Source organism: Pantherophis guttatus, chromosome 2 (assembly GCF_059756535.1).
Source record: "Pantherophis guttatus breed Tessera chromosome 2, ASM5975653v1, whole genome shotgun sequence".
In the NCBI taxonomy this organism is placed as follows: Eukaryota; Metazoa; Chordata; class Lepidosauria; order Squamata; family Colubridae; genus Pantherophis; species Pantherophis guttatus.
The window spans coordinates 264,361,415-264,389,053 of NC_142064.1; the positions used below are offsets into that span (position 1 = coordinate 264,361,415).

At 44.9% G+C, this 27,639-nt stretch overlaps 2 protein-coding genes and 1 long non-coding RNA gene across 3 annotated transcripts in view; 1 reads left to right on the forward strand and 2 right to left on the reverse strand.

The window, feature by feature from the left end:
- Positions 1–8,792, reverse strand: part of LOC132710032 (uncharacterized) — a 120,163-nt gene extending 111,371 nt beyond the window's left edge. The window contains exon 1 of the mRNA XM_087883982.1: positions 8,674–8,792. The gene's annotated coding sequence lies outside the window, so the exon portion shown is untranslated. The remainder of the gene's footprint in view (positions 1–8,673) is intronic.
- The window catches only part of LOC117657215 (uncharacterized), a 46,916-nt gene that overhangs the window by 3,492 nt on the left and 15,785 nt on the right, over positions 1–27,639 (reverse strand). Inside the window, exons 2-9 of the mRNA XM_087885239.1 lie at positions 23,572–25,836; positions 21,637–21,819; positions 5,417–5,947; positions 4,762–5,297; positions 3,285–3,777; positions 2,135–2,573; positions 1,268–1,653; positions 931–1,169 (exon numbers count right to left, since the gene is read on the reverse strand). Coding sequence (XP_087741365.1) covers positions 931–1,169; positions 1,268–1,653; positions 2,135–2,573; positions 3,285–3,777; positions 4,762–5,297; positions 5,417–5,947; positions 21,637–21,819; positions 23,572–25,370 — 4,606 coding nt within the window. The 5' untranslated portion in view covers positions 25,371–25,836. The remainder of the gene's footprint in view (positions 1–930; positions 1,170–1,267; positions 1,654–2,134; positions 2,574–3,284; positions 3,778–4,761; positions 5,298–5,416; positions 5,948–21,636; positions 21,820–23,571; positions 25,837–27,639) is intronic.
- LOC148115758 (uncharacterized) lies at positions 9,085–19,342 on the forward strand. The gene is made up of 2 exons (XR_015731732.1): positions 9,085–9,586; positions 15,415–19,342. It is a non-coding gene; the product is annotated as an uncharacterized LOC148115758 (long non-coding RNA).

Genomic DNA, 27,639 nt, shown 5'->3' on the forward strand with positions numbered 1-27,639 from the left:
AGAAGGACCAGGAGAGATGTGATAGCAGTCTTCCAATATTTGAGGGGCTGCTACAGAGAGGAGGGGGTCAAGCTATTTTCCAAAGCACTAAGGAGAGATTCAACCTAGAAATAAGGAGGAACTTTCTAACAGTGAAAACAATCAACCAATGGAACACCTTGCCTTTGGACATTGTGGCAGCTTCATCACTTGAGACTTTCAAGAAAAGATTGGACATCCATTTGTCAGAAATGGTGTAGGGTTTCCTGCTTGAGTGAGGGGGGGGTTGGATTAGATGACCTATAAAGTCCCTTCCAACTCTCTTAATCTGTTAAAAAGATTATTCATAAATGGGAAACATTCAAGACAGTTGCCAATCTTCCCAGGACTGGACATCCAAGAAAATTCACCCCAAGGCCAGACCATGCAATGGCCAGAGAAATTACTAAAAAAACAAAGAGTTATATCACAGACTCTACAGGCTTCAGTTAGCATGTTAAATGTTAAGATTCATAACAGTGCAATTAGAAAAAGACTGGACAAGTATGGTTTGTTTGGAAGGGTTGTGAGGGGAAACCCTCTTCTCTCTAAAAAAGTCATAGCAGCATGGCTGAGGTTTGCAAAGTTGCATCTGAACAAATCACATGACTTCTGGAACACTGTCCTTTGCACAGACCAGACCAAAGTGGTACCAAAGTATTCTAGCGTCAAAACTGAGGTCATCTATCCAATAGCTTGTTAGATCAGGTGCAGGGAAAGGAAGACGTGACCAGCTCGATACATTTAGTAACTTTATTGCAACAGTAACAAGACTGGCTCAGCGCTGCCGGAGCTCTCCTTATTCACTCCGGCAGATGCACCGCCCCTAAGACAGCTATTCAAACTTCCCGCCCGAGGCTGGCAGCCAATCCAGGCGGGTGTCCTTATAAGGACATAACACTCCTCCCCCACAGTTCTTAGTCTGTCCATCAAGCACGTAATCACGCAGGTACGCGGGGCATCGCGAAGCCCTAGATGACCTGCGCAGTTCCATTCTGGTTTGGCCGTCTTCGTGGACGGAGGGAGCTCCTGTGTCTCCCGGTCCCCTCCCGGGAACCGGGCAGGATCCGATCGTCGAGTGCGTGGGCTGGGTTCCCGCGCCTCCGGCCGGGTCTCGGACCTCCACCCGCTGGCAATGCTGGTTTTCTTCTCTGCCTGGGTTATGGATTACTTGTCACTGGCTGTCGTCACCGCTCGGTACGGAACTGCTGAACCCCGGTAAGTCTCTAATGTCCCACTTGTCTTTTACCGGTTCAGTGGTGGCTGGTTCCGGTCAGGGGTGCGGGTCTCGCGGCTCCCTCTGGTTCCAATCCCGGTGTCCCTCGGTTGAGACCAGTGCCCTCCCTTGGTGGCTGCCGGGACGTGGTGGCTCTTGTCCGACCTCGCCGGGGTGGAGCTGGCCTCCTCCGCAGGAGTGGTGTAGGCCCTCTCCGCTGGGGCGGCGCTCCCCGGGTGGTCAATGCTGTTTGCTGTCGTTCTGCTGTAGTTGGCCGTCCCTGTCGGGTTGGTGCAGGCCTCCCTCGGGTTGGTTTGCGTCTTGTCTGGGGTGTGGTTGGTCTGCTTGGTAGGGCTGGTGTAAGTCGCCCTTCCCAGTGTGTTGGGTGCCGACCTTGCCGGGGCAATGTGGGACTCCCTCTGTGGTCGGGTCCCGGTCTACTGGCTCCCTTTGGTGGGGGTCTCCCTTCTTGGGGTGTCGATGGCCGACCTCCCCGGGGCGTTGTAGGGTGCGGCAGGCCTCAGGGTTCCGGTCTACTGTCCCCCGGTTGCAGATCGGGTGGTTTCTGGGCCCGGGGTATCGACGCCCCCCCTCGCCGGGTTGCTGCGGGGTGCCCGCCGTGGATGGTCCCCGGTCTAATTGCACCACATCTCGATCAGTTTTCACTCTGGGTGACGGTCCAGCCTCGACGGGGTGTGGTGGGCCTACCTCGTCGGGGTGTTTCCGGCCTACCCTGTCTGGCTGAGGCAGGCCTACCTCTTCAGGGTGTTGCTGGCCTACCTCTTCGGGGTGTTGCTGGCCTACCTTGTCAGGGTGTTGCAGGCCTACCTCGTCGGGGTGTTGCAGGCCTACCTCGTCGGGGTGTTGCAGGCCTACCTCGTCGGGGTGTTGCAGGCCTACCTCATCGGGTTGGTTTCCTTCCACTCCCTTCCACCTTTTCCCGAGCTGGTCGATGTGACGTCTACAGACCTGTCCATCTTCCAGCTCTACCCGATAGGACTTCGGGCCGGTTGTGCTCTCGATCTTCCCCTTCAGCCATTTCGGAGAGCCGTGAAAATTCAAAGCGAAAACCGGGTCTCCTATGGCGAAGGTGCGAAGTTGGTGGCTGGCGCTTGCGGGTACCTCTGAGTCGTATTGGGGGTGCAGTCTGTCCAGTGGTGACCGGAGTCTTCTGCCCATCAACAGCTCCGCCGGGCATTTTCTTGTGGTGGCATGCGGGGTGATGTGTTGGGTGAGAAGAAAGTTATCGATCCACTCCTGCCAATCACCCGTGCCCATTTTGGTGAGCGCTTCTTTGGTGAGCCTCACCATCCGTTCCGCCTGCCCATTTCCCACTGGCCTGTACGGTGTTGACAGGGCATGGCGTATGCCCAGTCTGGCCAGGAATGCCTCCATGGCCAAGGACATGAGTTGGGGCCCGTTATCGGAAACCAACGCGTCCGGCAGTCCATGGGTGGCGAAGAGACGGCATAGAGCCCGGATCGTCGCTTCCGTTGTGGTAGATGCCATGGGTACCACCTCGAGCCACTTGGAGAAGGCGTCAATGACGGTGAGTAGGTGGCGCTCTGCATCGGACCCGCGAAGTCGATGTGGATCCTTGACCAGGGGCTGCTGGGGGTCTCCCACTTCGTTGGTTCGGCTTGGGGTGGCACTGAGCGTACTTCTTGGCACGGGTCACATCTGGAGACCCATTCCTCGATGTCTCTGTCCAGTGATGGCCACCAGACGTAACTCCGTGCCAGAGCTTTCATGCGGACGATGCCGGGGTGCCCGTTATGCAAGGTTTCTAGCGTTCTTTGTTGCAGAGTGCTGGGAATCAGCACTCTGTCTCTCCATAGTAAACAGCCTCTCATGGTGGACAGCTCCTTTTGCTTTCTGGCAAAGGGGCTGAATTTCTCCTCTGCCTTCTCCATCGGCCACCCTCTGAGGATCCAGGACTTAACTTGGTAGAGTGTGGGGTCCTTTTTTGTGTGGACGGCCACATCTGCGGATGTGACTGGGCAGCTGTTGTCATTGTCGATGTGGAAGAGGTCGAGCGTGGGGGCTCGACCTCTTTGATAGGCATCTGCTCAGCACGTCGGCGTTCCCAATGGACGTGCCTGGCTGGTGCACAAGCCTGTAGGAATAGCTGGCTAGGAAGATGGCCCATCTTGTCGTCCGCAGGGACATGAAGGTCGGGGTTGGTTGGTCGCCTGCGAGGAGCCCCAGAAGCGGCTTGTGGTCGGTCACTATGGTGAAGCTCCTCCCGTAGACATACTCGTGGAATCGTCTGACTCCTGCGACGATGGCCAGAGCCTCTTTGTCCAGCTGGCTGTAATTGCATTCCGCGCTGGACATTGTCTTGGAAAAGTATGCTATTGGGGCTTCTGAGCCATTCGGAAGTTCATGGCTGAGGACTGCTCCCACCCCGTATGGTGATACGTCAGAGGTGAGCTTGATTGGGAGCGTCTCATTGTATTGTATGAGGACACTTTTGGATGTTAAAAGTCCTTCGATGGCCCGGAATGCTACTTCCTCCTCTTGGTCCCACTTCCAGGAAGCCGCTTTCCCCAGCAGGCGGTGGAGTGGCTCAGCAATCGTGGCTTTCTGTTTGAGGAACATGGCATAGAAGTTAAGCAATCCAAGGAATGCCTGAAGCTCCGTTTTGTTTTTTGGGCTGGGAGCTTCATGGATAGCTTTAACTTTTGATTTGGTGGGGTGGATGCCTGTGCCATCTATGAGATAGCCCAGGAACTCGACCTCCTGGACTCCTAGGATGCATTTATCTCTCCTGACTCTCAAGCCCTTGGCCTTGAAGCGCTGCAGGACAAGCCTGACTCTTTCAAGGAGTTGTGCTTTGGAATCTCTGGAGATTAGTACATCATCGAAGTACGGCACCACCCCTGGAACGCCTTGGAGAAGGCGTTCCATCATTCCTGGGGCAGCGCTGACTCCAAATTGGAGACGGTTGCATTTGAATGCTCCCCTGTGAGTAACGATCGTTTAGGCCTCCGCCGTCTTTTCGTCCACTGGCAGCTGCTGGTAAGCCTGGGCCAGGTCCAGTTTGGCAAAAATTGAGCCAGTCCCTAGGGAATGCAGCAGATGTTGCACCACTGGGACTGGGTATGCACTCTGCGGCAACGCCTTATTGATGGTACACTTATAGTCAGCGCAGATGCGCACAGATCCATCATGCTTCATTGGGGTCACAATGGGGGTTTCCCATGAAGCATGATCAATAGGTTCCAGAACGCCTTGGGCAATCAGCTTATCTAGCTGAGCGTCTACTTTTGGCCGCAAGGCAAACGGAACCCGGCGGGGCTTCAGCCTAATTGGGGTGATTCTCTTGTCCAGATTAAAGGAGATTGGCTTTCCCACAAATTTCCCAAGCTTACCATCGAAGACTTCCTTGAACTCTTCGATGAGATTGTCGAGTTCGTCCCTCTGGATCTGATGGATGCCTCCGATTGATAACCCTAGCGGCTTGAACCACTCCACTCCTAGCAGGTTCGGTCGGCTGTGTTAATTGACTGTGATGGGAAGTTTGCCTTGGAATTCCTTGAAGGGGATGTGGAGTGTGGTTCTGCCCAGGACACCGATGGGTTTTCCGCTGAAATCCACGAGCCTCGACCTCAGGGGCTTTAACTGGTTCTTTTCACAGGCTGGCTTCAGGCGCTTCAGATGTTGCCAGTCCATAATGGAGTAGATGGAGCCTGAATCTACTTCCATTGTGCACGGTGACCCCTCTGCCAGCAGTGTCACGTTGAATTTGGTGGCACCATCGTCACTTGTGTGGGCGATTGTGGTCTGGTGCACTGCTCTGTTGTGAGGATATTCGTTGTCTCCGCGCCTGGACTGGTTCAAAGACCGTTTGGATGTCCTCTGGGTGTCTTTGCGATTTTCGCAGAATCTTGGCCTGGGTGGTTCTGGGGCTGGATCTGCTGCTCTGCATGCTTCGGCTATGTGTCCCCTCTTCAGGCAACGACAGCAGGTCGCGTCCCTCCATCTGCAGTTAGCTCTGGGGTGGTCACCTTTGCAACTGCCACAGCGTTCCCCTCGGTCGCCATGTTGGGGATTTTCCCGCCTGGGGGGGCGGGAAACCTTGTGTACGGCCATTTCCTCATCGGATTCTGATGGCGTGGCGGAATCATCTGAGGAATTTGGGCCCGACTTCTGGATCTTGTGGATCCCTCTTGCCTTCACCATTGTGGTGGCCGCTTTCTCGGAAGACAGGCTGTGGTTTCTTCAAGGACTTCCTTGAGCGGAATCCTCTTGCTGTTCAGGAACTTCTTCTGGAGACCCACATCCTGCATCCCAAAGACGATGTGGTCTCGGATGGCATTATCAACATTGTCAAACTCGCAATTGGCAGCAATTTGACGAAGTGCTGCCACAAACTCTTTAATGGATTCACCTTCCCGTTGATTCCTCTGCTGGAAGGTGAATCTGTTTGCAATCGGGGTGCCTGTGGGTGCGTAGTGTTCCTGCAGGACTTCCTGCAGGTCACTCCAGGACATCTCCCCAATATCTCTGGGCGCCACGAGGTCGATGGCCATCTCTAGGATGTCAGAGCCGCAGTGGGCCAGGAACAGGGCTCTCTTGCGTTCATCATCGAGGTTCTGGTAGCCGTTTCCTCGGAGGAATTGCCGGAATCTGACCATGTACGACCTCCATTTTTCTCTTGCCGGGTCGAATGGATTCAGTGAAGCGATCGGTGCTTGCAGGGTTGCCATTCTGTAGGATGCCACAGTTAGGTGACTTCAGCTTGGTTAAGGCGATCGTGCCACGCGTCTTGCTCAGGTTCTCTTCTCTAGTCCTTCGTCGCCAGTGTTAGATCAGGCGCAGGGAAAGGAAGACGTGACCAGCTCGATACATTTAGCAACTTTATTGCAACAGTAACAAGACTGGCTCAGCGCTGCCGGAGCTCTCCTTATATTCACTCTGGCAAACGCACCGCCCCTAACACAGCTATTCAAACTTCCCGCCCGAGGCTGGCACCCAATCCGGGCGGGTGTCCTTATAAGGACATAACAAGCTAAAGCTTGGCTAACATAGGATTATGCAACAGGACAATGGACACAAAACACATCAGCAAATCTACAACAGAATGGCTGGAAAAGAAAAGAATCAAGGTGTTGCAATGGCAGTCAAAGTCCAGACCTCAACCCAATTGGCGGGACTTCAAGAGAGTTGTGCATAAAAAAACACCCACAAATCTCAATCAACTGAAGCAATGTTGTAAAGGAGAATGGGCCAAAATTCCTCCACAACGCTGCAAGAGACTGATAAAGTCATACAGAAAAGAATTACTTCTAGTTGTTGCTGCTAAAGGTGGTTCTCCAAATTATTAAATCATCCTTTTTTTACACATAACTTCTCTGTTTTGGCTTTCTTTTTATAAAATAAAAGATGACCTGATGTAATATGTCATGTTGTTCCTTTGTTGTATTAACCTACTTTTAAGAACTTCTAAGGACCAATTGATTTTTACTATGTCCCAATATATATAATCATAGAAGTCAAGGAGAGTGTACTTTTTTTCACATGACTGTTTATCTGGAAGTCCTGAAAAATATCTCAATCATACCTTCTGTGCTAATGTCAATTCTGACCGGGACGCCTTGCGCACGGACACTCACGCCCTCGTCACCTCCTGTCTGGACTATTGTAATGCTCTCTACATGAGGCTCCCCTTGAAGAGCACTCGGAGGCTCCAACTGGTCCAGAATGCAGCCGCGTGGGTGGTTATGGGCGCACCTCGTTACGCCCATGTAACACCTCTCCTGCGCGAGCTGCACTGGCTCCCAGTGGTCTTCCGAGTGCAATTGAAGGTGTTGGTCACTACCTGTAAAGCGCTCCATGGCATAGGACCAGGATATCTACGAGACCACCTTCTGCCACCAACAGCCTCCCACCGACCAGTTCGCTCCCACAGAGAGGGACTCCTCAGGGTACCGTCGGCCAAGTTATGTCAGCTGGCGACACCCAGGAGGAGAGCCTTCTCTGTGTGAGCTCCTGCCCTCTGGAATTAATTGCCCCCGGATATTCGTAACTTCTCTGACCTCTGGGTTTTTCGCTGTGCCCTCAAGACCCTACTGTTCCGACAAGCGGGGCTGTCAAATTGATTGATTTTGAATTGGGTCTTAATTTGGGGTTTTAAAATTCGGCCAAAACTATTTAATGATTTTAATTAATTTTAACTAGGATATTGTATATTTGTATTTTAATTCTGGCTGTACACTGCCCTGAGTCCTTCGGGAGAATGGGCGGTATATAAATAAAATTATTATTATTATTATTATTATTATTATTATTATTATTATTATTATTATTATTATTAATAATAATAATAATAATAATAATAATAATAATAATAATAATAATAATAATAATAATAATCAGGAATCTGATCAATTTGATGTTTGCTCATATGTTGAGATTCTAAGGCCGAAGTTCAGGCCTCAACAGTCTCCTGAGGCCATGGAAAGGTTCACAGGAAACCACTAGCCTGTCTGTTAGGCACGTGACCAAAATCACAAAAGGCATGCTTGACTATTTTTATAATTTCTATGATTTCTATATTTCTATACTTTATCTGTCGTGTCCCAACTGCCTCTTATGTAATGAAGTGAAAGCAAAGAAATGTATAAATATCTGCCTTTCATTATGCTCAGGGTTCCTTCCTTCTTAGGAGGGACCCATCTTTATTCAGCTGAAGAAATGCGTTGGCTTATCAACAAACACACTTGAACTCTTTTATTTTATTGAGCCACACCTGACAATCTGCATGACACTAACTTGACAGATGTGGGGGCTTTAACTGACCAAATGAGGCCTAAAGCCTCTGCAAGATTTGAAGCACCAGTTATGCCCATGGAAGCCATGAACTCCAAGAAAAGGCATAAAATACTTTCCACAACCCCTTTGGTGACATCCTAATTGAAGTAGTCCTCACTTACTGACTGCAATTGTGTCACTAAGCATTTTATTTCCAGCTCCTTTCTCCTGGCTTGGAACCGGACCGGATTTTTCTTCCTACAATTTATTTAGATTTTAATGTGTACGCATTATTTTCTGTCTCTAAGCCGCCCACAGTTATGTCATGGTAAGGTTGGTGGCCAATACATTTTATATTTGTTCCATCCAGAACAAATGGCTGCCCAATCGCCCCTCAAAACCCTCCAGGGACGGAGCAGCCACAACCTCTGGAGGGAAGCCATTCCCAAAGAACCAACCTCCACTTGAAAGAGGCTTTTTCAATCTTCCCACCAGCAGAAATTGCAGCCCCCAGTTTCCCAGCCTGCAGCACCAGTGGGCTTCCATTTGGGGAGGGAAGGAGCCTGCAGCAGCCGCAGCTGAGAGGCTTCAGCCCAGTTGCTTCTCCGCTTCCAGGCCGTGGAGGGAACCGAACAGCCCGACTTGCTCCCGGACTCTCCTCCCACCCGCAGCCCTCAACTCACCTGCCAGCTGCTGCTTCGACCCTGGGAAGAGCACAAAAGCCGCTCTGCACACCACTTTCCTCCCATCAGTCATCCGGAAGAGGAAGTTCCTCTGCGCCTCTCCTCTACTTCCATCCTTTCTAGCAATGCAGTACTCAATGGTTTAAAGACTCCTTTTTTAAGCGCAATCAGGGATGGCACCATTGAATTGATGGCTTTCTAGGCACAGACGTTGCCTGACTGCCATCTAGCGACAGGAGGTGGAAAAACACGCCTGTCCATTCTCTACCAAGGCTTTTGGGAGATGTTTTCGACTCCTAGCAGCTGACCTTTGCAACTGAGCCAAGTGAAAAAGTGAAACGTGACACTACTTAGCTTCATATTTGGTGCCTTTGTGTCAGTCTTGATGCCTGGCCTTTCAGTTTCCTTGGCAAAGGTTTTTGGAAGGTGTTCCCTCCTTTTCCTGCTTCGTAGGCCTGCTTACTTCCCTCCATGTGGGGATAGCTCCATTGACGATTACACGTTGAGTACGATTTGTCAAGCAGTTAGAAACTCACTTTGTGGTGGTGTTGCCTATCCCACATTTTTCTAGGTTGGCAAGAAGTAGGTAGGTTGTGATCTACTTTATCAAATGCTTTACTGAAATCTAAGTATACTATGTCTATAGCATTTCTCTGGTTCACTAATTTAGCCACTTTGTCAAAGAATGAAATAAAGTTTGTTTGGCATGATCTGTTTTTGATCAACCCATGTTGGCTACTGGTTATAACTTGTTTGCTTCTGGGTGTTCACAGATTTGTTGCCTGGATATGTTTTCCAAGATGTTACCAGATATTAATGTCAGGCTTATCTGTCAGTAATTTCCTTGACGAATTTATTTTACCTGTTTTGAAGATGGGAACCACATCAGCTCTTTTCCAGTCCTCAGTTACAGGTAATCCTGAATTTACCACCACAATTGAGTCCAAAATTTATGTTCTTAAGTGAGGAATTTGTTAAGTGAGTTTTGCCCCAATGTACTACTTTTCTTGCCTCATTTGTTAAGTGAATCCTTGCTATTGTTAAATTAGTAATACGATTATAGCACAATCGTTAAGTGAATCTGATTTCCCAATTGACTTTGCTTGTCAGTAGGTCAGTAGATCACATGACTTTGGAACACTGCAACAGTCATAAATGTGAATCAGTTGTCGAACATCCGAATGTAAATGACATGACCATGGGGATGCTACCATGTTTTCCTGAAAATAAGACCCTGTCTTATATGTTTTTGAACTCCGAAATAGGGGCTTGGCCTTGTTTTCGGGGGGGGGGTGTCTTATTATTTTCAGGGTGCAGGAGGCCCTGGGCGGCCTGAGCACTCACAGCAGGGGATCCGGCAGAGAGAGGGTCCTTCTGCGTGCCGCCATCAAGCCCCTCCCCTCCTGCAAGTGTGTGTGGAATATGAGCAGCCTGAAGGCGCCAAGCCGCAGGAGCACTTGTGTACCTTTGCTCATGTGCCTCCCAGGCCTCACCACATCGATGTGGCTGACTATCCATCAGGGCTGCGGCTCCCTTAGCCCATCATCGCCTCTCTGCCCCGGCTGCCCACAAAGCAGGGGTTTCCAGCTGGGCTTTTGAAGCTGCAGAGGCAGAGTTTAGAGGAGAGAAAGAAAGAGTTCTGCTGCCTTCTTTGCGTGCAACCAGCCAGCAGAAGCAACAGAAGTCTTTCTTTCTTTCACACAAACTCCGCTTCTGTGGCTTCCAAACTCCAGCCAGGGCAGCGGCTGCTCTGGGAGTGTGCTTCCCGCTCTATGGTGATAGTCACTGGAGGCCTCCCCTTTCCCCCTGCTCTTCTCCGCTCCAATCGCCCCGTGGTCCCTCCACCCAAGCGCTGTCTGACTGGGGCACCCGCCAGCAAGCCCAGGAAGCCCCTTCGCCTTGGGAGTCACCGGACAGGATGGCAACCAGGCTGGACTCTTCCTGGGGAGGGGAGCTTCGCGGGACCCTTGCCCGCCCTCCCTTCTTCCTGCAGGCCCGGTTACTCTTCTCTGATGCCTGGCAGTGAGACGCCAGGCAGCTACGCCGAGAGCAGCCCCAACAAATGCAGCTTGGCTGGCCTGGCCATGGGCAGCACTCCGTGCCCGTGGTTGAGCTTGACCCTCAGTGGGCCAGCCAGAGCCTTCACAGGCGGCGGCAGCAGCAGCAGCAACACCTGCAGTGCCTCAGCCACCGCTGGTGAGAGACCTGCGCCCAGCTGTGGGCGGGTTGCCTCTGTGGTGCAGGGGCTTGGTGTACGGTCAGTGCCGGGGCGGCAGGGGGGCACATGAGTTTATAGGGATGTGGCTGTCTTGAGAGGGTTGGGGGTGAGGGACCTGTGTGTTTGTGCGTGTGTGAGAGAGAAAGGGTTGGGTGGGGTGGAGAGAACATTGCAAAGAACAAAGAACGAAGTCAAACTAGAGTCTTGGACTTTAAGAGAGTTAATTTCAATAAACTTAGAGCTTGGGAAGGATTCCACAGATGAGAATCCTCAAGGGGAAAACAAGAGCCTTGCTAGTACAGTGGTTTAAAGCACCCTGTTATTAACACAGCTGCCTGCAATTACTGCAGGTTCGAATCTTACCAGGCTCAAGGTTGACTCAGCCTTCTTTTTTTTTTTTTAATTTGATTTATATGCCGCTCTTCTCCGAAGACTCAGGGCGGCTTACAATGTGCTCAGCAATAGCCTTCATCCTTTTGTATATTTATACAAAGTCAGCTTATTGCCCCCACAAACTGGGTCCTCATTTCACCTACCTTAGAAAGGATGGAAGGCTGAGTCAACCTTGAGCCTTGGCGAGATTCGAACCCTGCAGTAATTGCAGGCAGCTGGTCTTAATAAGCTTAATAACAGGGTGCCTTAAACCCCTGTACTACCAAGGCCTTCCATCCTTTCTAAGGTAGGTTAAATGAGGACCCAGTTTGTGGGGGCAATAAACTGACTTTGTATAAATATACAAAAGTATGAAGGTTATTGCTTAATGCATTGTAATCCACCCTGAGTCTCCGGAGAAGGGCGGCATATAAATCAAATTAAAAAATAAATAAATAAATTCAAGAAGCTTGGGAAATTTTGAAAAGTGAGATTATAAAAGCCCAGTCTAGCCCAATACCAATGAAGAAGAAAAATAACAGCTCTCAAAAGAAACTAGCATGGCTGCACAAAGCGTAGACACAATTTACATAGACTTCTGTAAAACTTTTGATTCAGTGGTACATGACAAATTACTTCTAAAACTAAAATCTTATGTCATTTCTGGACTCCTACATAAATGGATAGCTTCCTTCCTGTCAAACAGACAACAAGTGGTCAAAATAGGAAGTACTCTATTAAATCCTGTACTTGTTAACAGTGGTGTTCCTCAATGCAGTGATTTAGGTACAACACTCTTTATACTTTACATAAATGACCTTTGTGATCATATTAAAAGCAACTGTGTTTTCTTCATTGCTGATGTTAAACTATTCAACACCACCGACAATGCAACTACCCTTTAAAAAGACCTTGACTATGTGTCAGATTGGTCTAACAAGTGGCAACTTCAAATCTCAACCAATAAATGCTCTGTCTTGCACATTGGCAAAAAAAATCAAAACATAAAATAGAAATTAGATGGACATGGAAAAGAAAAATGTCAAGGAAACAATTGGTCCTTTTTGGGAGAAAGTGGCAAGAAGGTGAGAAAGCAGTACTACTTAACTTGTTTTTTGCATCTGTCTTTACACAAAAGGAAAAAACAGTCCAACCTATCAAAAACAGCACCACAAAAAACAGATTAGGAACACAAGTTAAAATAGGGGGGAAAATGGTAAGTGAACACCTGTCTACCCTAGATGAGTTCAAATCACCAGGATCGGATGGATGACACCCCAAGGTTCTGAAGGAACTGGCAGACGAGATTTCAGAACCACTGAACTATATCTTTCAAAGATCCTGGAGCACAGGATTTTCCAGCCAGAGGACTGGAAAAGAGCTGATGTAGTTCCCATCTTCAAAAAAGGAGAAAAAAAAATAGATCCAGGAAACTATCAGCCTGACCTCAATACAAGGGAAGATTCTGGAAAAGATAATCAAGCAATGAATCAGCGAACACCTAGAAGCAAACAAAGTAATTTGTTAATTAATTTATTTATTAATCAAATTTCTATACTGCCCTACTCCCGAAGGACTCAGGGCGGTGAACAGCCAAGATAAAATACAGATAATACAAATATTAAAAATCCCCTAAAATTATTAAATAGTTTGGCCGAAACACAGATTAAAACACCCAATTTATAAAATCACGAATTAAAAATTTAAAAGAGGAGAGTTAGGCCAGGCCAGCCTGCTGAAATAAAAAAGTTTTGAGAGCACGACGAAACGTGCGCAGGTCCGGGATCCTCCGTATCTCTGGGGGGAGCTCGTTCCAGATGGTAGGTGCCCCCACAGAGAAGGCTCTTCCCCTGGGGGCCGCCAGTCGACACTGTTTGGCCGACAGCACCCTGAGGAGCCCCTCTCTATGGGAGCGTACTGGTCGGTGAGAGGCTATTGGTAGTAGAAGGCGGTCTCGTAAATACCTCGGTCCGATGCCATGGAGCGCTCTAAAGGTGGTAACCAAAACCTTGAAGCGCACCCGGAAGACCACCAGGAGCCAGTGCAGCTCGTGCAGGAGGGGGGGTCACATGGGAGCACCACGTCGCTCCCATAACCACCCGCGCAGCCGCATTCTGGACCAGTTGGAGCCTCCGGATGCTCCTCAAGGGGAGCCCCATGTAGAGAGCATTGCAGTAGTCCAGGCGGGAAGTAACGATAGCATGAGTGACCGTATTTAACGAGTCCCAATCCAGAAAGGGACGCAACTGGCGAATCAGACAGACCTGATAAAAAGTCCCCCTGGCCTCGGCCGTCATGTGCTCTTCTAAAGACAGCCGTGAGTCCAGGAGGACACCCAAGTTGTGAACCCTCTCCGTGGGGGCCAATGACTCGCCCCCAATAGTCAGTGATGGCACCAACTGACTATATCGGGATGTCGGAAACCACAGCCACTCGGTCTTGGATGGGTTGAGCCTGAGTATGTTTCTCCCCATCCAGATCCGCACGGCCTCCAGGCACTGGGACATCACTTCAAAGGCATCGTTGGGGTGGTCCGGGGTCGAGATGTACAGCTGAGTGTCGTCAGCGTACTGATGGTACTTCACCCCGAGACCACGGATGATCTCACCCAGCAGCTTCACATAAATGTTGAACAGAAGGGGCGAGAGAACCGACCCTTGTGGCACCCCAGTAAGAGTCCAGGTGTTCCCGAATCTGAGCGATTTTGTCATACAGATACTGTACAAAATCCTCGGCTCTACCTTCCAAGCGGTCCTCCCGCGCTTCCTGGTGGAGCAGGGAGCGGGTCACCCTAAACAGGGCCAACATGGGTTTGTGAAAAACAGATCATGCCAGGAGGGCGGAGACCGCCGTCGATATCTTCACCCCTGGATGGTCCAAATCGGATCCCACTGTCCCGTAGAGACAGTGATAGAGGAGGGCACATCCTGCCGATCCCAGGGACACCGCAAAGTCCCTGGTTGATCCAGGAGAAGCCCTTTTTTCCAACGCTGAAGAGGCAGCCATTAAGCTGCTGAAGTTGGAAAAGCTCTGGAACGGAAGAGAACGAAAGAGAAAGTGTGACAACTTGGTGAGAGATTTTTTAATTAGACTTAGAACATCCTGATGTGAAAAGATAATTAAAATTGAAAATAGAAGTTAAGCAGCGGAATTGAGCCTGAACTTAAGTTAGTTTTCCTGCAATATAATTTATTTCTATTTCTGGATGCTTGTGGAGAGTTTTACTTTTTAAATTTGACAGGACTGGTTCAAAAGGGAGATTTTCTTTTTTACCTGTTAACCACTAAATTCCTGGTCCCTTTTGTTTTTATAAGATTTTGGAATAGTTTTGTTACTTTCCCCTTTGGTTAAACTTTAACTTTTATTCCCCCCCCCCTTCTTTGGAGATAGAGGGAGAGTGGAAGAAGCAAGAAATACTGCCATCTAGTGGACTGAAACATTATATCTTTTCTTTTTTCCTTTTTTTTTCACTGATGAAAATAGCAACTGTGTTATAATTCAAGGTCATTGAGCCTGTTTATAGATAAAACTTAGAAGAGCATCAGAGTGTCTACAGGATTGTTTATTCAGGTGCTCTTTGGAGAAACCACTGTTGACAGACGGTTAAAACTTGAAAGAAGAAGATAACAGCGACTCTGGAAAGAGAGCTGTAAAATTGAGTGAGATATATAAAAGACCTTTTGAATACTACACAGTTGTGGACTTTTATATTAGATAGAAAGCTTTCTCTCTTTTTAAATTCTTTTGTGTGACTGTTCCTTTTTATTATTCCACTTCTCCCCTTTCTAACTATTTTTAATAGGATTTGTCTGCTTTGAGAAAACCTTTAGTATTTTTAAGTTTTTGAAATATATTTTCTCTTTTTCTTTTTCTCTTATTTTTTCTTTCTTTCTTTTATTCAATTCCCTCTCTCCCCCCTCCCCCCTCATAATACTTTATTGTTTAACTGGATTAAGGCACAAAAGAGCCTGAAGAAATTACTTTTTGGCTTTTTTTTCTTTTTTTTCAAATTTTCCTTTTTTTTCTTTTTCTTTCTTTCCCCTATTGATTGGAGATTATAAATTTTGTTTTTACTTTTCCACTCAATTGGATTAGGGCAGACAAGAGCCTGAGAACTGTTTTCTTTGGTTTTCTTTTCTACCTATGGTTAGAATGATGTTGCAGCAGGAAAAAGAGAAGGAACGTGAGAAAGAGAAAGATGCGACAATGCATATGATTCTACAAGGAATACAAGATATAAAATAGAAAATAGAAAAGATTGAACAAAGAACAGGGGAAACAGTGGAGAACATACAACAGATGATGAAGAAATACGAGGACAGACTTGAAAAAATAGAAGGAAAAGAAGATTCACCAAGAAATCAATTAAAACGCAAATATTGCACATTACAAAAGAGAAAACATTGAAATACAAGTGCAAGGAAATTATGGTTTTGAAGCAAATACCGAGAAGATTGAGAGAGATGAGAAGTGAATATCAATTTTTGATGAAAATATTGCTCCAGAAAGGTGTGAATTACAGGTGGTTGATACAGGGTGAGAACCACTGCACTAGAGCAACAAATCCTTCATATAAAGTATAAATATGGATGAGAAAAAATTGATAACAATAAACATAAATGGACTTAATATAGCAACTAAAAGAAGAAAGGTATTTCATAAATTAGAGAAATTAAAATTGGATATAATTTGTTTGCAAGAAGTACATATTAAAAAACAAAATGAACAAATGTTGATACAGCCAAAATTAGGGAAATTATTTACTTCACTACCATAATGTAAGAAAAGAGGAGTGGTTTTATATATCAGAGATACAATACCGGCGGAAAAAAATTATGCAGATGAAGAAGGAAGAATTTTGATGGTGGAAATGATAGTCAATAATAAGAAAATACTCTTAATAGAGATATATGCTCCAAATGATAATCAAGAAGATTTTTATAGAAAATTACTTACAAAATAATTGAATTGGACTATGATATTTGTATTTTGAGAGACTTTAATGGCATAGTAGATGGGAAAATGGACTATAACACACAGAAAGCAACAAAACAAAGTAGAAAAACTCTGCCAATATGATAGAGGAAATGAATTTAAAAGATGCATGGTGAGAAAGAAATGCAAAAAAGAGACAATGCACTTTTTATTCTAATAGACACTTATCATGGTCCAGAATAGATATGATATGGATGACAATGGAATTGACTTCTAATATAGAAAAAATTGACATAGAAGCCAATACCTGGGCAGACCATAACCCAATGATACTGAGATGGAAAGGACAAAGGAGAAGGTCCAGATGGACTTTAAACACCACAATATTAAAAGAAAAGGACTTTGTACAGAAAATGGAGAAGGAACTAGATTTTTTTTAAAAAAAGAAAATAAAAAAGAGGATACATCAACGCAAAATTTGTGGGACACTATGAAAGCTTATGCCAGAGGCTTGATAATTGACTATACAAGAAAAAGGAATATTAAGAAGAGCAAGGTTATAAAACATTAGAGGATGACTATAAGGAACTTGAAAAAGAATTACAGAAGTCCCCACAAAAAAAGGATATTAAATTGAAAATGGACACAATTAAACATAAAATGGGACTATTGGAAAAAGAAGATCTAGCACAAAAAATTAGAAATGCTAAACAAAACTATTTTGGGGATGCCAATAAACCAGGTAGATGGTTAGCATATAAATTGAAAAAAGAGAGAGAATCAAGGAAAATAACGCAATGAATGGATGATCAAGGACAAATTAGATATGGGAATGAAGAGAAGAAAAATATTGTACAAGATTTCTATAAAAAATTATATGAAAAAGAAAACATAGAGGAGGAAAGTGTTAAACAATATCTACTTGAGGCAAATTTACCTCAGATTCCTAAAGATACCGAGATGATGTTAGATGGAAACATAATGATGATGGAATTGACAGAAGCACTTAAAAAACAAAGGATTGGAAAGGCGCCAGGCTCAGACGGTCTGCCGGCGGAATATTATAAGACTTTACAGGATTCACTGAGTCTCCCACTGTTAGAAGTTATGAATGAAGTAATGCTAAAGATGGAGATGCCCAATTCATGGTTAGAAGCATATATTACACTTGTTCCAAAGGAAGATGTCGACCCACTACAAGTCAAGAACTATAGCCTATATCCTTGCTAAACTCAGATTACAAAATCTTTGCTACAATATTACCAGAAAGACTTAAAAGATATTTAATTAATTTTATACATTTGGATCAAAATGGATTTCTGCCAAAAAGGCAGATCAGAGATAATTTGAGGATAATCCTGGACACTTTGGAGTACTACAAGGCACACCCTGAAAAGCAAATGGCTTTGATGTTTCTAGATGCACAGAAAGCTTTTGACAATGTGAACTACAGATTTATGCCAACAGATGGGTTTTGGGAGGAAATTCATTCAAGCCATAGAAGCTATATATCATAAACAAACAGCAAAAGTAATGATAAATGGAGAATTGACTGAATCTATTGAAATACATAAAGGAACGAGACAAGGTTGTCCATTGTCACCACTGTTGTTTGTGTTAACACTAGAAGTATTAAACAGGAACATTAGAGAAGAAAAAGAAATAAAAGGAATGAAAATTCAAAATCAAGAATATAAACTGCAAGCATTTGTTGACGACCTGATGTTTATTTTGGAAGATCCATTTGAGTCAATAAATAAATTGATAGATAAAATAGGAGAATTTGGAAAGGTTGCTGGTTTGAAAATAAATAAAGACAAAATGAAGGTTTTGACAAAAATATGTTAAAAAACAGAGAGATGATTTGGTGGAAATATCAAAAACGCAGGTCACAAACAAGGTTCAATATTTGGGGATATATTTGTCAGCAAGATGCAGTACACTGAAGGAGAATAACTACAATAAACTTAAACAACAGATAGTGACAGACTTGGCTAAATGGGAGAATTTGCAATTATCATTGATAGGGAGAATATCAACTATTAAGATGAATATACTGCCTAGAATTTTGTATTTGTTTCAGACAATTCCAACTAAGTTGAGAAAAGATTATTTTGAAGACTTGAATAAAATAGTGTGGAAATATATTTGGCAGGGTAAAAAAATGAGGATAAAATTAAAATTGTTGCAAGATACTAGAATAAGAGGAGGTTTTGGCTTGCCGGATTGGGAATTATATTATCAAGCAACTAGTTTGATGTGGATTAAGGAATGGATAATGTTAAGAAATACTAGATTGTTGATTTTAGAAGGACATGACGTGCTGTTGGGCTGGCATGCTTTCTTATGGTACAAGAGTACAAAAACACAGGGGTATTTTAGAAGGCACGCTATACGAGAGTCTTTGCTATTAAATTGGGAAAAGATTAAAAGGCAACATTGTTTAAAAATTCCAGTCTGGTTATCTACTATTGAAGCATTCTCACACTCAATAACATTTAGAAAGGAACAAATTGTTAGATAGTGAATTATTGAATGAAAAGGATGAACTGATGACTATGTAATTAAAAAACTGTATGGTTATTTATTAGAGGTAAAATTGGAAGAAGAACAATTTAAAAAACCAAGGATTGCAGGGGGGGGAAATTTTGGTCATGGAATTGATTTAGAGAAATGGCAAAAATTGTGGTTGCAAAATTATAAAATGACAATGTCAACAGCATATAAAGAGAATTTGTATAAGATGTTTTACAGGTGGCATCTACCCCGGGCCAGAATAGCCAGAATGTTCAAGGAAAAAATCGGAGAAATGTTGGAAATGTCATCAGACTCCGGGCTCATATTACCATATGTGGTGGACATGGAAATAAAGTATGGAATATGAAACAAAAGTAATAATAAAATTTATGAAGCGGTTTTTATGGGAGACATGCCATTGTTAAATAATTGTTAAATGAGAATAACAATATAAAAAGATATAAAAAACTCTCAAAAGAGAAATTAAATAACTTGTAAATTTTGGAGATGGGATTAAGCACAAAAGAATTGTAACCGATCGACACACTTTCTGTAATTGTAATGGATGATGGTTGTTTTATGTTTTGTTTTGTTTTAAAAATAAAAAAAAATTCTTAAAAAAAAAAAGATGCCAGACTAATCTTATTGCATTCTTTGACAAAGTGACAAAATTAGTGGACCAGAGGAATACTGTCGATATAATTTACTTGGATTTCAGTAAAGCATTTGATAAAGTAGACCATAACCTACTACTAGATAAAGTAGAAAAATGTGAGTTGGACAGCATCAGCACCAGATGGATTTGTAACTGGCTGATCAACCGCATTCAACATGTAGTCCTCAATGGAACTGCATCTACATGGAGGGAAGTATGTAGTGGAGTACCCCGAGGCTCTGTTTTAGGCCCAGTACTCTTCAACATCTTCATCAATGAGGAGGGGATAGATGGGGAACTCATCAGATTTGCAGATGACACCTAGCTGGCAGGAATAGCCAACACTCCAGAAGATAGGCTTAAGATACAGAAGGATCTTGACAGACTTGAACATTGGGTGCGATTTAACAAAATGAAATTCAATGGTGAAAAAATAAGGTTCTACATTTAGGAAGAAAAACAAAAGGCACAGGTACAATATATGTGGTACCTCACTCAACAGTAGTAACTGTGAGAAGGATCTTGGAGACCTAGTGGACAACCATTTAAATATGAGCCAGCAGTGTGCATCAGCTGCCAAAAAAGCCAACACAGTTCTAGGCTGCATAAACAGAGGGATAGAATCAAGATCACGTGAAGTGTTAATACCACTTTATAATGCCTTGGTAAGGCCACACTTGGAATACTGCATTCAGTTTTGGTTGCCACGATGTAAAAAAGATGTGGAGACTCTAGAAAGAGTGCAGAGAAGAGCAACAAAGATGATGACGGGACTGGAGGCTAAAACATATGAAGAACGGTTGCAGGAACTGGGTATGTCTAGTTTAATGAAAAGAAGGACTACGAGAGACGTGATAGCAGTGTTCCAATATCTCAGGGGCTGCCACAAAGAAGGAGTCAAACTATTCTCCAAAGCACCTTAGGGTACAACAAGAAGCAATGGGTGGAAACTAATCAAGGAGAGAAGCAACTTAGAACTAAGGAGAAATTTCCTGACAGAACAATTAATCAGTGAAACAACTTGCCTCCAGAAGTTGCGAATGCTCCAACATTGGAAGATTTTAAGAAAATGTTGGATAACCATTTGAGTGACGTGGTGTAGGCTTTCCTGCCTATGGAGGGAGTTGGAGTAGAAGACCTCCAAGGTCCCTTCCAACTCTGTTATTCTATTTTATTAAGTTGTTTAGGAGTCTAGTGGTCCACTTCAATAAACTCAGTTTTGCAGCAATTCTTCTCAGCCCCAAGGAGCCTATAATCCACAAGTCTCAGTCTCTCTTTCTCTCTCTCCCTCTTCCCTCTCTCTCCGTCTATCTCTGTCTCTCCTTCCCTCCACTATTTGATTCCCTCCGGAGAAATTAAGATTTCAAATACAACTAAAGTTTAGCTCTCAGGTACATTCAGAGACTTTTACCTCTTATATCGAAAGAAAGAAAAGTGTGCTACAAGAGCAAATGGGGGTGGGGAAGAGAAACCAGGACATGGAATGCTTGATGGGTACAGAGATAAGACTGGCTCCTGAGGCATCTTCTGCAGGATCACCGTCAACCCCGGCAGTGCCCTGGGATAGCTCGCTGAATTAACAAGACGACAGCAGAGAAATACATTTATCTGAAATTTAAATCATAGGCCACATAACAAGAAAATGTGTCAGGAAGAATACATACCTATGTTATGACCTATCACCACTTAGTTTCAATGTGAGGAATTTCAATCACTCACAACCTGACTTCTCCCTGCTGGCACTGGATTTTTTAAACAGCACAACTAATAGTCAGGAATGATGGGAGTGTAATGAAGTAGCGACTGGAGGGCCATCATATCCTTATTACTGAACTACAGTTTTTACCACAACCCCTGAATCTGTCTTCCTTCCTATCATCCTTCCTTCCCTTCCTCAGTCTCTGTCTGTCTCTGTCTGTCCGGGGGGGTGGTGGTAGGGAAGGAACCCCTGAACTGGTGCTAGATGATGAGAATCTGACATCCAGAGGCTGATGAGCCGCACACTGATGATCAGCTGGTCGGCAGAGACCCAAAGACCACTTGGCTGGTGGGGAGGCAGGGCATCACAAGACAGGCAGCCTGTAGTATCTGCAGGACAAGTGACTGACATCTGGGAGGCGAAAACGAGCCGACGCTGCTGTTGTCAGGGGAGAGAGGGGCAGGGTCACATTGTGGATCCACGTCATAATGGGCTCCAGGAGGGAGACCCTGTCTCCCCCATTGTGAAACACGCCCTCCCCTGCCCACCCTCCCCCTTCGCCCTTACCTTTGCGGTTTGCATACCCCCGCGGGCTGGAAGATAAGGGCGATGGCTAGAGAACGGGCGATGCAGGTGACACAGCCAGCCACGCAAGGAATGGCTGATAGGGATGGGGCTAAGGGCAGGGCGGAATCCCACAACTGCATGGGCCCAATACATTGCTTCAGCAGACCGTAGCCATCCCACAGGCTGTACTTTGAGGATCTGTGTACTAAAAGGTCAGGTCCTGTCCTTAGATTTTGGGTGGGGAAATGTAAATTTTAATCCCATCAATTGGCATTCTAGGTGTTTTGTTTGTGAATAGGCTGGCCTAGATTTCTTAATGGTCACAAAATATCCATCTCTAAAAACTTCAGGCATCTGCTGGAAACAGTTGTGGCTGCTTTCTGCCTTTGCTAGTATTTTTTTTCTCCATTTCTCCTTTGGGGAAATATAATATTCTGCCTCTTTTTAATATTACCCAAAATATTTCATTCTTTGGGTGGAGGGGTGTGTCTGTTGTGATTACTCCATACAATACACTCACACCTTTTGATCTAACTTTAAAGCAAGGGGAGGATGTTAATTGATGAAATGATCCCAAGAGCTTCAGCGGCATTAAAGGACAGGGTTTCGGTTGGAGGCTTTTAAGAAGAGACTGGACAGTCTCTTGTCTGAAATGGAATAGGGTCTCCTGTCTTGATCGGTGGGTTGGACTAGAAGACCTCTAAGGTCGCTTCCAACTCTGATACCGCAATTCAGCCCAAAAATTCACTGTTGCTAAGTGAGACATCTGTTAAGTGAGTTTTGTCCCATTTTACAACATTTCTTGCCACAGTTGTTAAGTGAATCACTGAAGTTGTTAAATTAGTCACGCGGTTGTTAATTGAATCTGGCTTCCCTGTTGACTTTGTTGGTCAGAAGGTGACATAAGAGGATCACATGAGTCTGGGACACTGCAACCATCATTATAATTATGGGTGTTTTGCTAAGCACCTGAATTTTGAACATGTGACCATGGGGTTGCTGCAGTGGTTGTGCGAAAAACAGTCAAGCGAATCACAGTGAAGCCACCCTCATATGAAGGAGAACCAGTTTTAAAGCAAGTACCACAAATGGAATAAAATCTGGGGAGAAAAGAAATATGTAGCAACTGACACGTTTCAATCGAATTGCTTCTTTTGGCTTTTGAACCATGAAGGTCAACTGCAGGGCAGAACAGCCTTTACATCTGAAATTTTACACTGCTTTTATCAGTGCTCTAAACTCCCCCAATATATTTGCTATTCATGTGGTTTCTTCCACTTGGGTGCCTCATTCTTGACACAATCTGAACAGACATGCTTGGTGCACTGAATTTCTGGAACTGTAATCGTGTTTCCCCAAAAATAAGCCCGTCTTATATTTTTTTGAATCCTGAAATAAGTGCTTGGCCTTATTGCCATGCGCTCAAAAGCACAATTGGACTTATTACCAGGGGATGTCTTATTTTGGGAGAAACAGGGTAGAAAAAGAAGAACATTGAAAAAAAGCCCTCATGTCTCTTCTCCGCTTGTTTTTTCCTTATATGAAGAAGCACAATCTCTTTAACTATAGTCTCAGTGCTCCAATCCCCAAGAGATGCTGGCTGGAGAATTCTGAGGCTGAAAATCTTGGGGGCACACAGGGAGAAAAAGGCTGGGACTCCTGGCACATAGCATTTCTATCATCCACCATCACAAAAATGCAAAGAACACTCCCAAAAAGTTTTTTACATAATAGCCAAATTTTTACAAAAATAAATATCCAGCAACTTCTTACGCTGAAGGCAAGATAGCCATTATCAAAGTAATACGTCCCAACTTTTTCTTTCCTCTGCTGCATCTAATACCACTGCATATTTGCCTACAAAAATCAGGCAAATTCTATTTAATTTAATCAATTTAAATAGTCAATATCTCAGCTGGACTTACAATGGGACACTAGAAATGACATTCAAATGGTTTCTCTCCTGTGTGAATCCTCTGGTGTTTCACCAGGCTGGAATTGTGACTGAAACTTTTACCACAATCAGCACACTCAAAGGGTTTATCTCCTGTGTGAGTCCTCTGGTGGCCAATGAGTTTGGAATGCTGACGGAAACTTTTCCCACAGTCAGGACATTTAAAGGGTTTTTCTCCTGTGTGAATCCTCTGGTGTTGAACCAGGTTGGAATTCTGACTGAAACTTTTCCCACAGTCAGGACATTCAAAGGGTTTTTCTCCTGTGTGAATACTCTGGTGTTTCACCAGGTTGAAATTCTGACTGAAACTTTTCCCACAGTCAGGACATTCAAAGGGTTTTTCTCCTGTGTGAGTCCTCTGGTGTTTCACCAGGGTGGAATTGTTACTGAAACTTTTACCACAATCAGAACATTCAAACGGTTTCTCTCCCGTGTGAATCCTCTGGTGTCGAACCAAGTTGGAATACTGACTGAAACTTTTCCCACAGTCAGGACATTCAAAGGGTTTTTCTCCGGTGTGAATCCTCTGGTGTTTCACCAGGCTGGAATTGTGATTGAAACTTTTACCACAATCGGAACATTCAAAGGGTTTTTCTCCTGTGTGAATCCTCTGGTGTTGAACCAGGTTGAAATTCTGACTGAAACTTTTCCCACAGTCAGGACATTCAAAGGGTTTTTCTCCTGTGTGAATACTCTGGTGTGTTACAAGGCTGAAATTGGTACTGAAACTTTTCCCACAGTCAGGACATTCAAAGGGTTTTTCTCCTGTGTGAATCCTCTGGTGGTTCACCAGGGTGGAATTGTGACTGAAACTTTTCCCACAGTCAGGACATTTAAAGGGTTTTTCTCCTGTGTGAATCCTCTGGTGTGTCATGAGGCTGAAATTGGTACTGAAACTTTTACCACAGGCAGGATATTCAAAGGGTTTCGCTCCTGTGTGAGTCCTCTGGTGTTTCACCAAGGTGGAATTGTGACCGAAACTTTTCCCACAGTCAGGACATTCAAAGGGTTTTTCTCCTGTGTGAGTCCTCTGGTGTTTCACCAGGCCAGAATTGTGACTGAATCTTTTACCACAATCAGGACACTTAAAGGGTTTCTCTCCTGTGTGAGTCCTCTGGTGGTCGATGAGGTTGGAATGCTGATGGAATCTTTTCCCACAGTCAGGACATTTAAAGGGTTTTTCTCCTGTGTGAATCCTCTCGTGTCGAACCAGGTTGGAATTCTGACGGAAACTTTTCCCACAGTCAGGACATTCAAAGGGTTTTTCTCCTGTGTGAATCCTCTGGTGTTTCACCAGGCTGGAATTCTGACTGAAACTTTTCCCACAGTCAGGACATTTAAAGGGTTTTTCTCCTGTGTAAATCCTCCCGTGTGTGACCAGGCTGTAATTCTTACTGAAACTTTTCTCAGAACCAGGACATTCCAACGTTTTCTCTCCTGTATGAGTGCTCTGGTGTGAAACGAGGTAAGAATTTTGACTTAAACTATCCTCAGAATTAGGAGATTTAAAGGGCTTCTTGCCTGTGTGAATCCTCTGGTGTATCACCAGGTTGGAATTATCGCAGAAACATTTCTCACAATCAGGACATTCAAACAGTTTCTCCTTGGTGTGAGTCCCCGTTGCCATGCTTCCTAAAGAATTTACTGCATTGGGAGCACTTGTAGGGCTTCTCTCCTGTGTGGGTCCTTCCAAGAACCACAATGGAGGTGTTCTGATCAGAGGTTTTGCCACATTTAGAGTATTGTATGGTTCTTCTCCAGTCGGGATCCTCTCAGGCATAATCAGCTGTGATTTGCAAGTTGTATCTTTCCCACAACAGGCACATCTATGTAGCTTTTCCACAACTCATATTCACTTGGAGATCAAAAATAGGGATGATCTCTTGATTAGCAGTGCTTTTATTCAAGCCGTTTTCTTCCTCCCAGAGTGGGCCTGCAACTCTCTCTGCTCTACATGGCTTTCCAATTGACCTTTTCCTCCCCAGTAACTTCCAGATATTTCCCTCTTTTGCCCAATGGAAAAATAATCTCCCTTGACTTTTCATGTAATGTATGCTTGAATTTCACACCCTGCTTTTCCCAGCTAGAAATCTCTTCCTGATCTTCTCTCGTTTCGCTAGGTAGAAAAGAATTGTGTGACTCTGAAAGAAATGGAAAATATTTTGATTTCTGGACTGACTTGCTTTGGTGTTCAATGTTGCTTGTTATCCTCAGTTGTCCAGAGTGCTCATTGCCATCTTCTTTGTCTATAAGATTCAAATAAAAATGTATCTTTAATTGTGCATGAAATGATTGTAGAAGATGAGAAAAAAAGAAAAAGGGTTACATTACAATGAAAAAGCAAACATGCCACAATACTCAAAGAAGCTCTTACATTAATCATGACACATGGAAGACTACCCAGATCGAAGTTCGAATATCCATTCAATGATGAAATTCCCTTGTTGACTCGGCCAATCACAAATTCTTAGCAGTGCAAACGGTTGTTTTCACATACAGTCAAGTGAAAAAGAAAGTACATTCGCTTTCATTGAATTTTATGAATTTACTTATCAGATGACGTAGAACAACCAGCAAAAACAGGAACAAAATTGTTGGCTAAAATAGAAGAGTATGGAAGAATGGCCGGACTAAACATTAATAAACAAAAAACAAAGGGATAAACGAAGAACCTTACAAACCTACAGGAAAAAGAATTGGAAGATAAATTAGGAATACAAATAGTAAAAAAAGTAAAATATTTAGGAATTTGGCTTTCCAACAAAGGGTCAACACTTAGGGAGGATAATTATAATAAATTGGCAAAACAGATTAAAAAAAAGACCTAGAAATATGGAGTAAGTTACAGCTATCATTTCTAGGAAGGATTGCATCCATTAAAATGAATGTATTACCTAGAATACTATATTTATTCCAAGTAATTCCGATAAGCCCAGGAAAAGATTTTTTCAAAGACTTCAATAAAATGATTGCAGACAATATTTGGCAAGGATTGCTATATTTGGATTGGGGGTGGGAGGCACCATGTTGCGGTGGTTCTCCTCCTATCTCTCCGACTGATCGCAGTCTGTGTTGGCAGGGGGGCAGAGGTCGACCTTGAGGCGCCTTGTTTGTGGGGTGCTACAAGGGTCGGTCCTCTCGCCACTCCTGTTCAACATTTATGTGAAGCCGCTGGGTGAGATCATCCGTGGATTTGGGGTGCGATGCCATCTGTACGCTGATGACACTCAGCTGTACATCTCCACCCCAAACCACCCCAACGATGCCCTTGAAGTGATGTCCCAGTGTCTGGAGGCCGTGCGGGTCTGGATGGGGAGGAACAGGCTTCGACTCAACCCTTGCAAGACTGAGTGGCTGTGGATGCCGGCATCCCGATATAGCCAGCTGGTGTCATCGCTGGCTATTGGGAGCGAGTCATTGACCCCCACAGAGGGGGCTCGCAACTTGGGCATCCTCCTGGACACACGGCTGTCTTTAGAAGAGCACATGACGGCCGTGGCCAGGGGGGCTTTTTATCAGGTTCGCCTGATACGCCAGTTGCGCCCCTTTCTGAGTTGGGATTCTTTATGCACAGTCACTCATGCTCTCGTCACTTCTCGCCTGGACTACGCCAAGGCTCTCTACATGGGGCTCCCCTTGAGGAGCACCCGGAGGCTCCAACTGGTCCAGAATGCGGCCGCGCGGGTGATTACGGGAGCGACATGGCGCTCCCAGATAACACTTCTCCTGCACGAGCTGCACTGGCTCCCGGTGGTCTTCCAGGTGCGCTTCAAGGTGTTGGTTCTCACCTTTAAAGCGCTCCATGGCTTAGGGCCAGGGTATTTACGAGAACGCCTTCTGCTACTGATAACCTCCCACTGGCCAATACGCTCTCACAGAGAAGGCCTCCTCAGGGTGCCGTCGGTCAAGCAATGTCGGCTGGTGGCCCCCAGGGGGAGAGCCTTCTCTGTGGGAGCACCCGCCCTCTGGAACGAGCTACCTCCCGGAATACGGCTGATTCCGGATCTCCGCACTTTCTGTAAGGCCCTGAAGACGTTTTTATTTCAGCA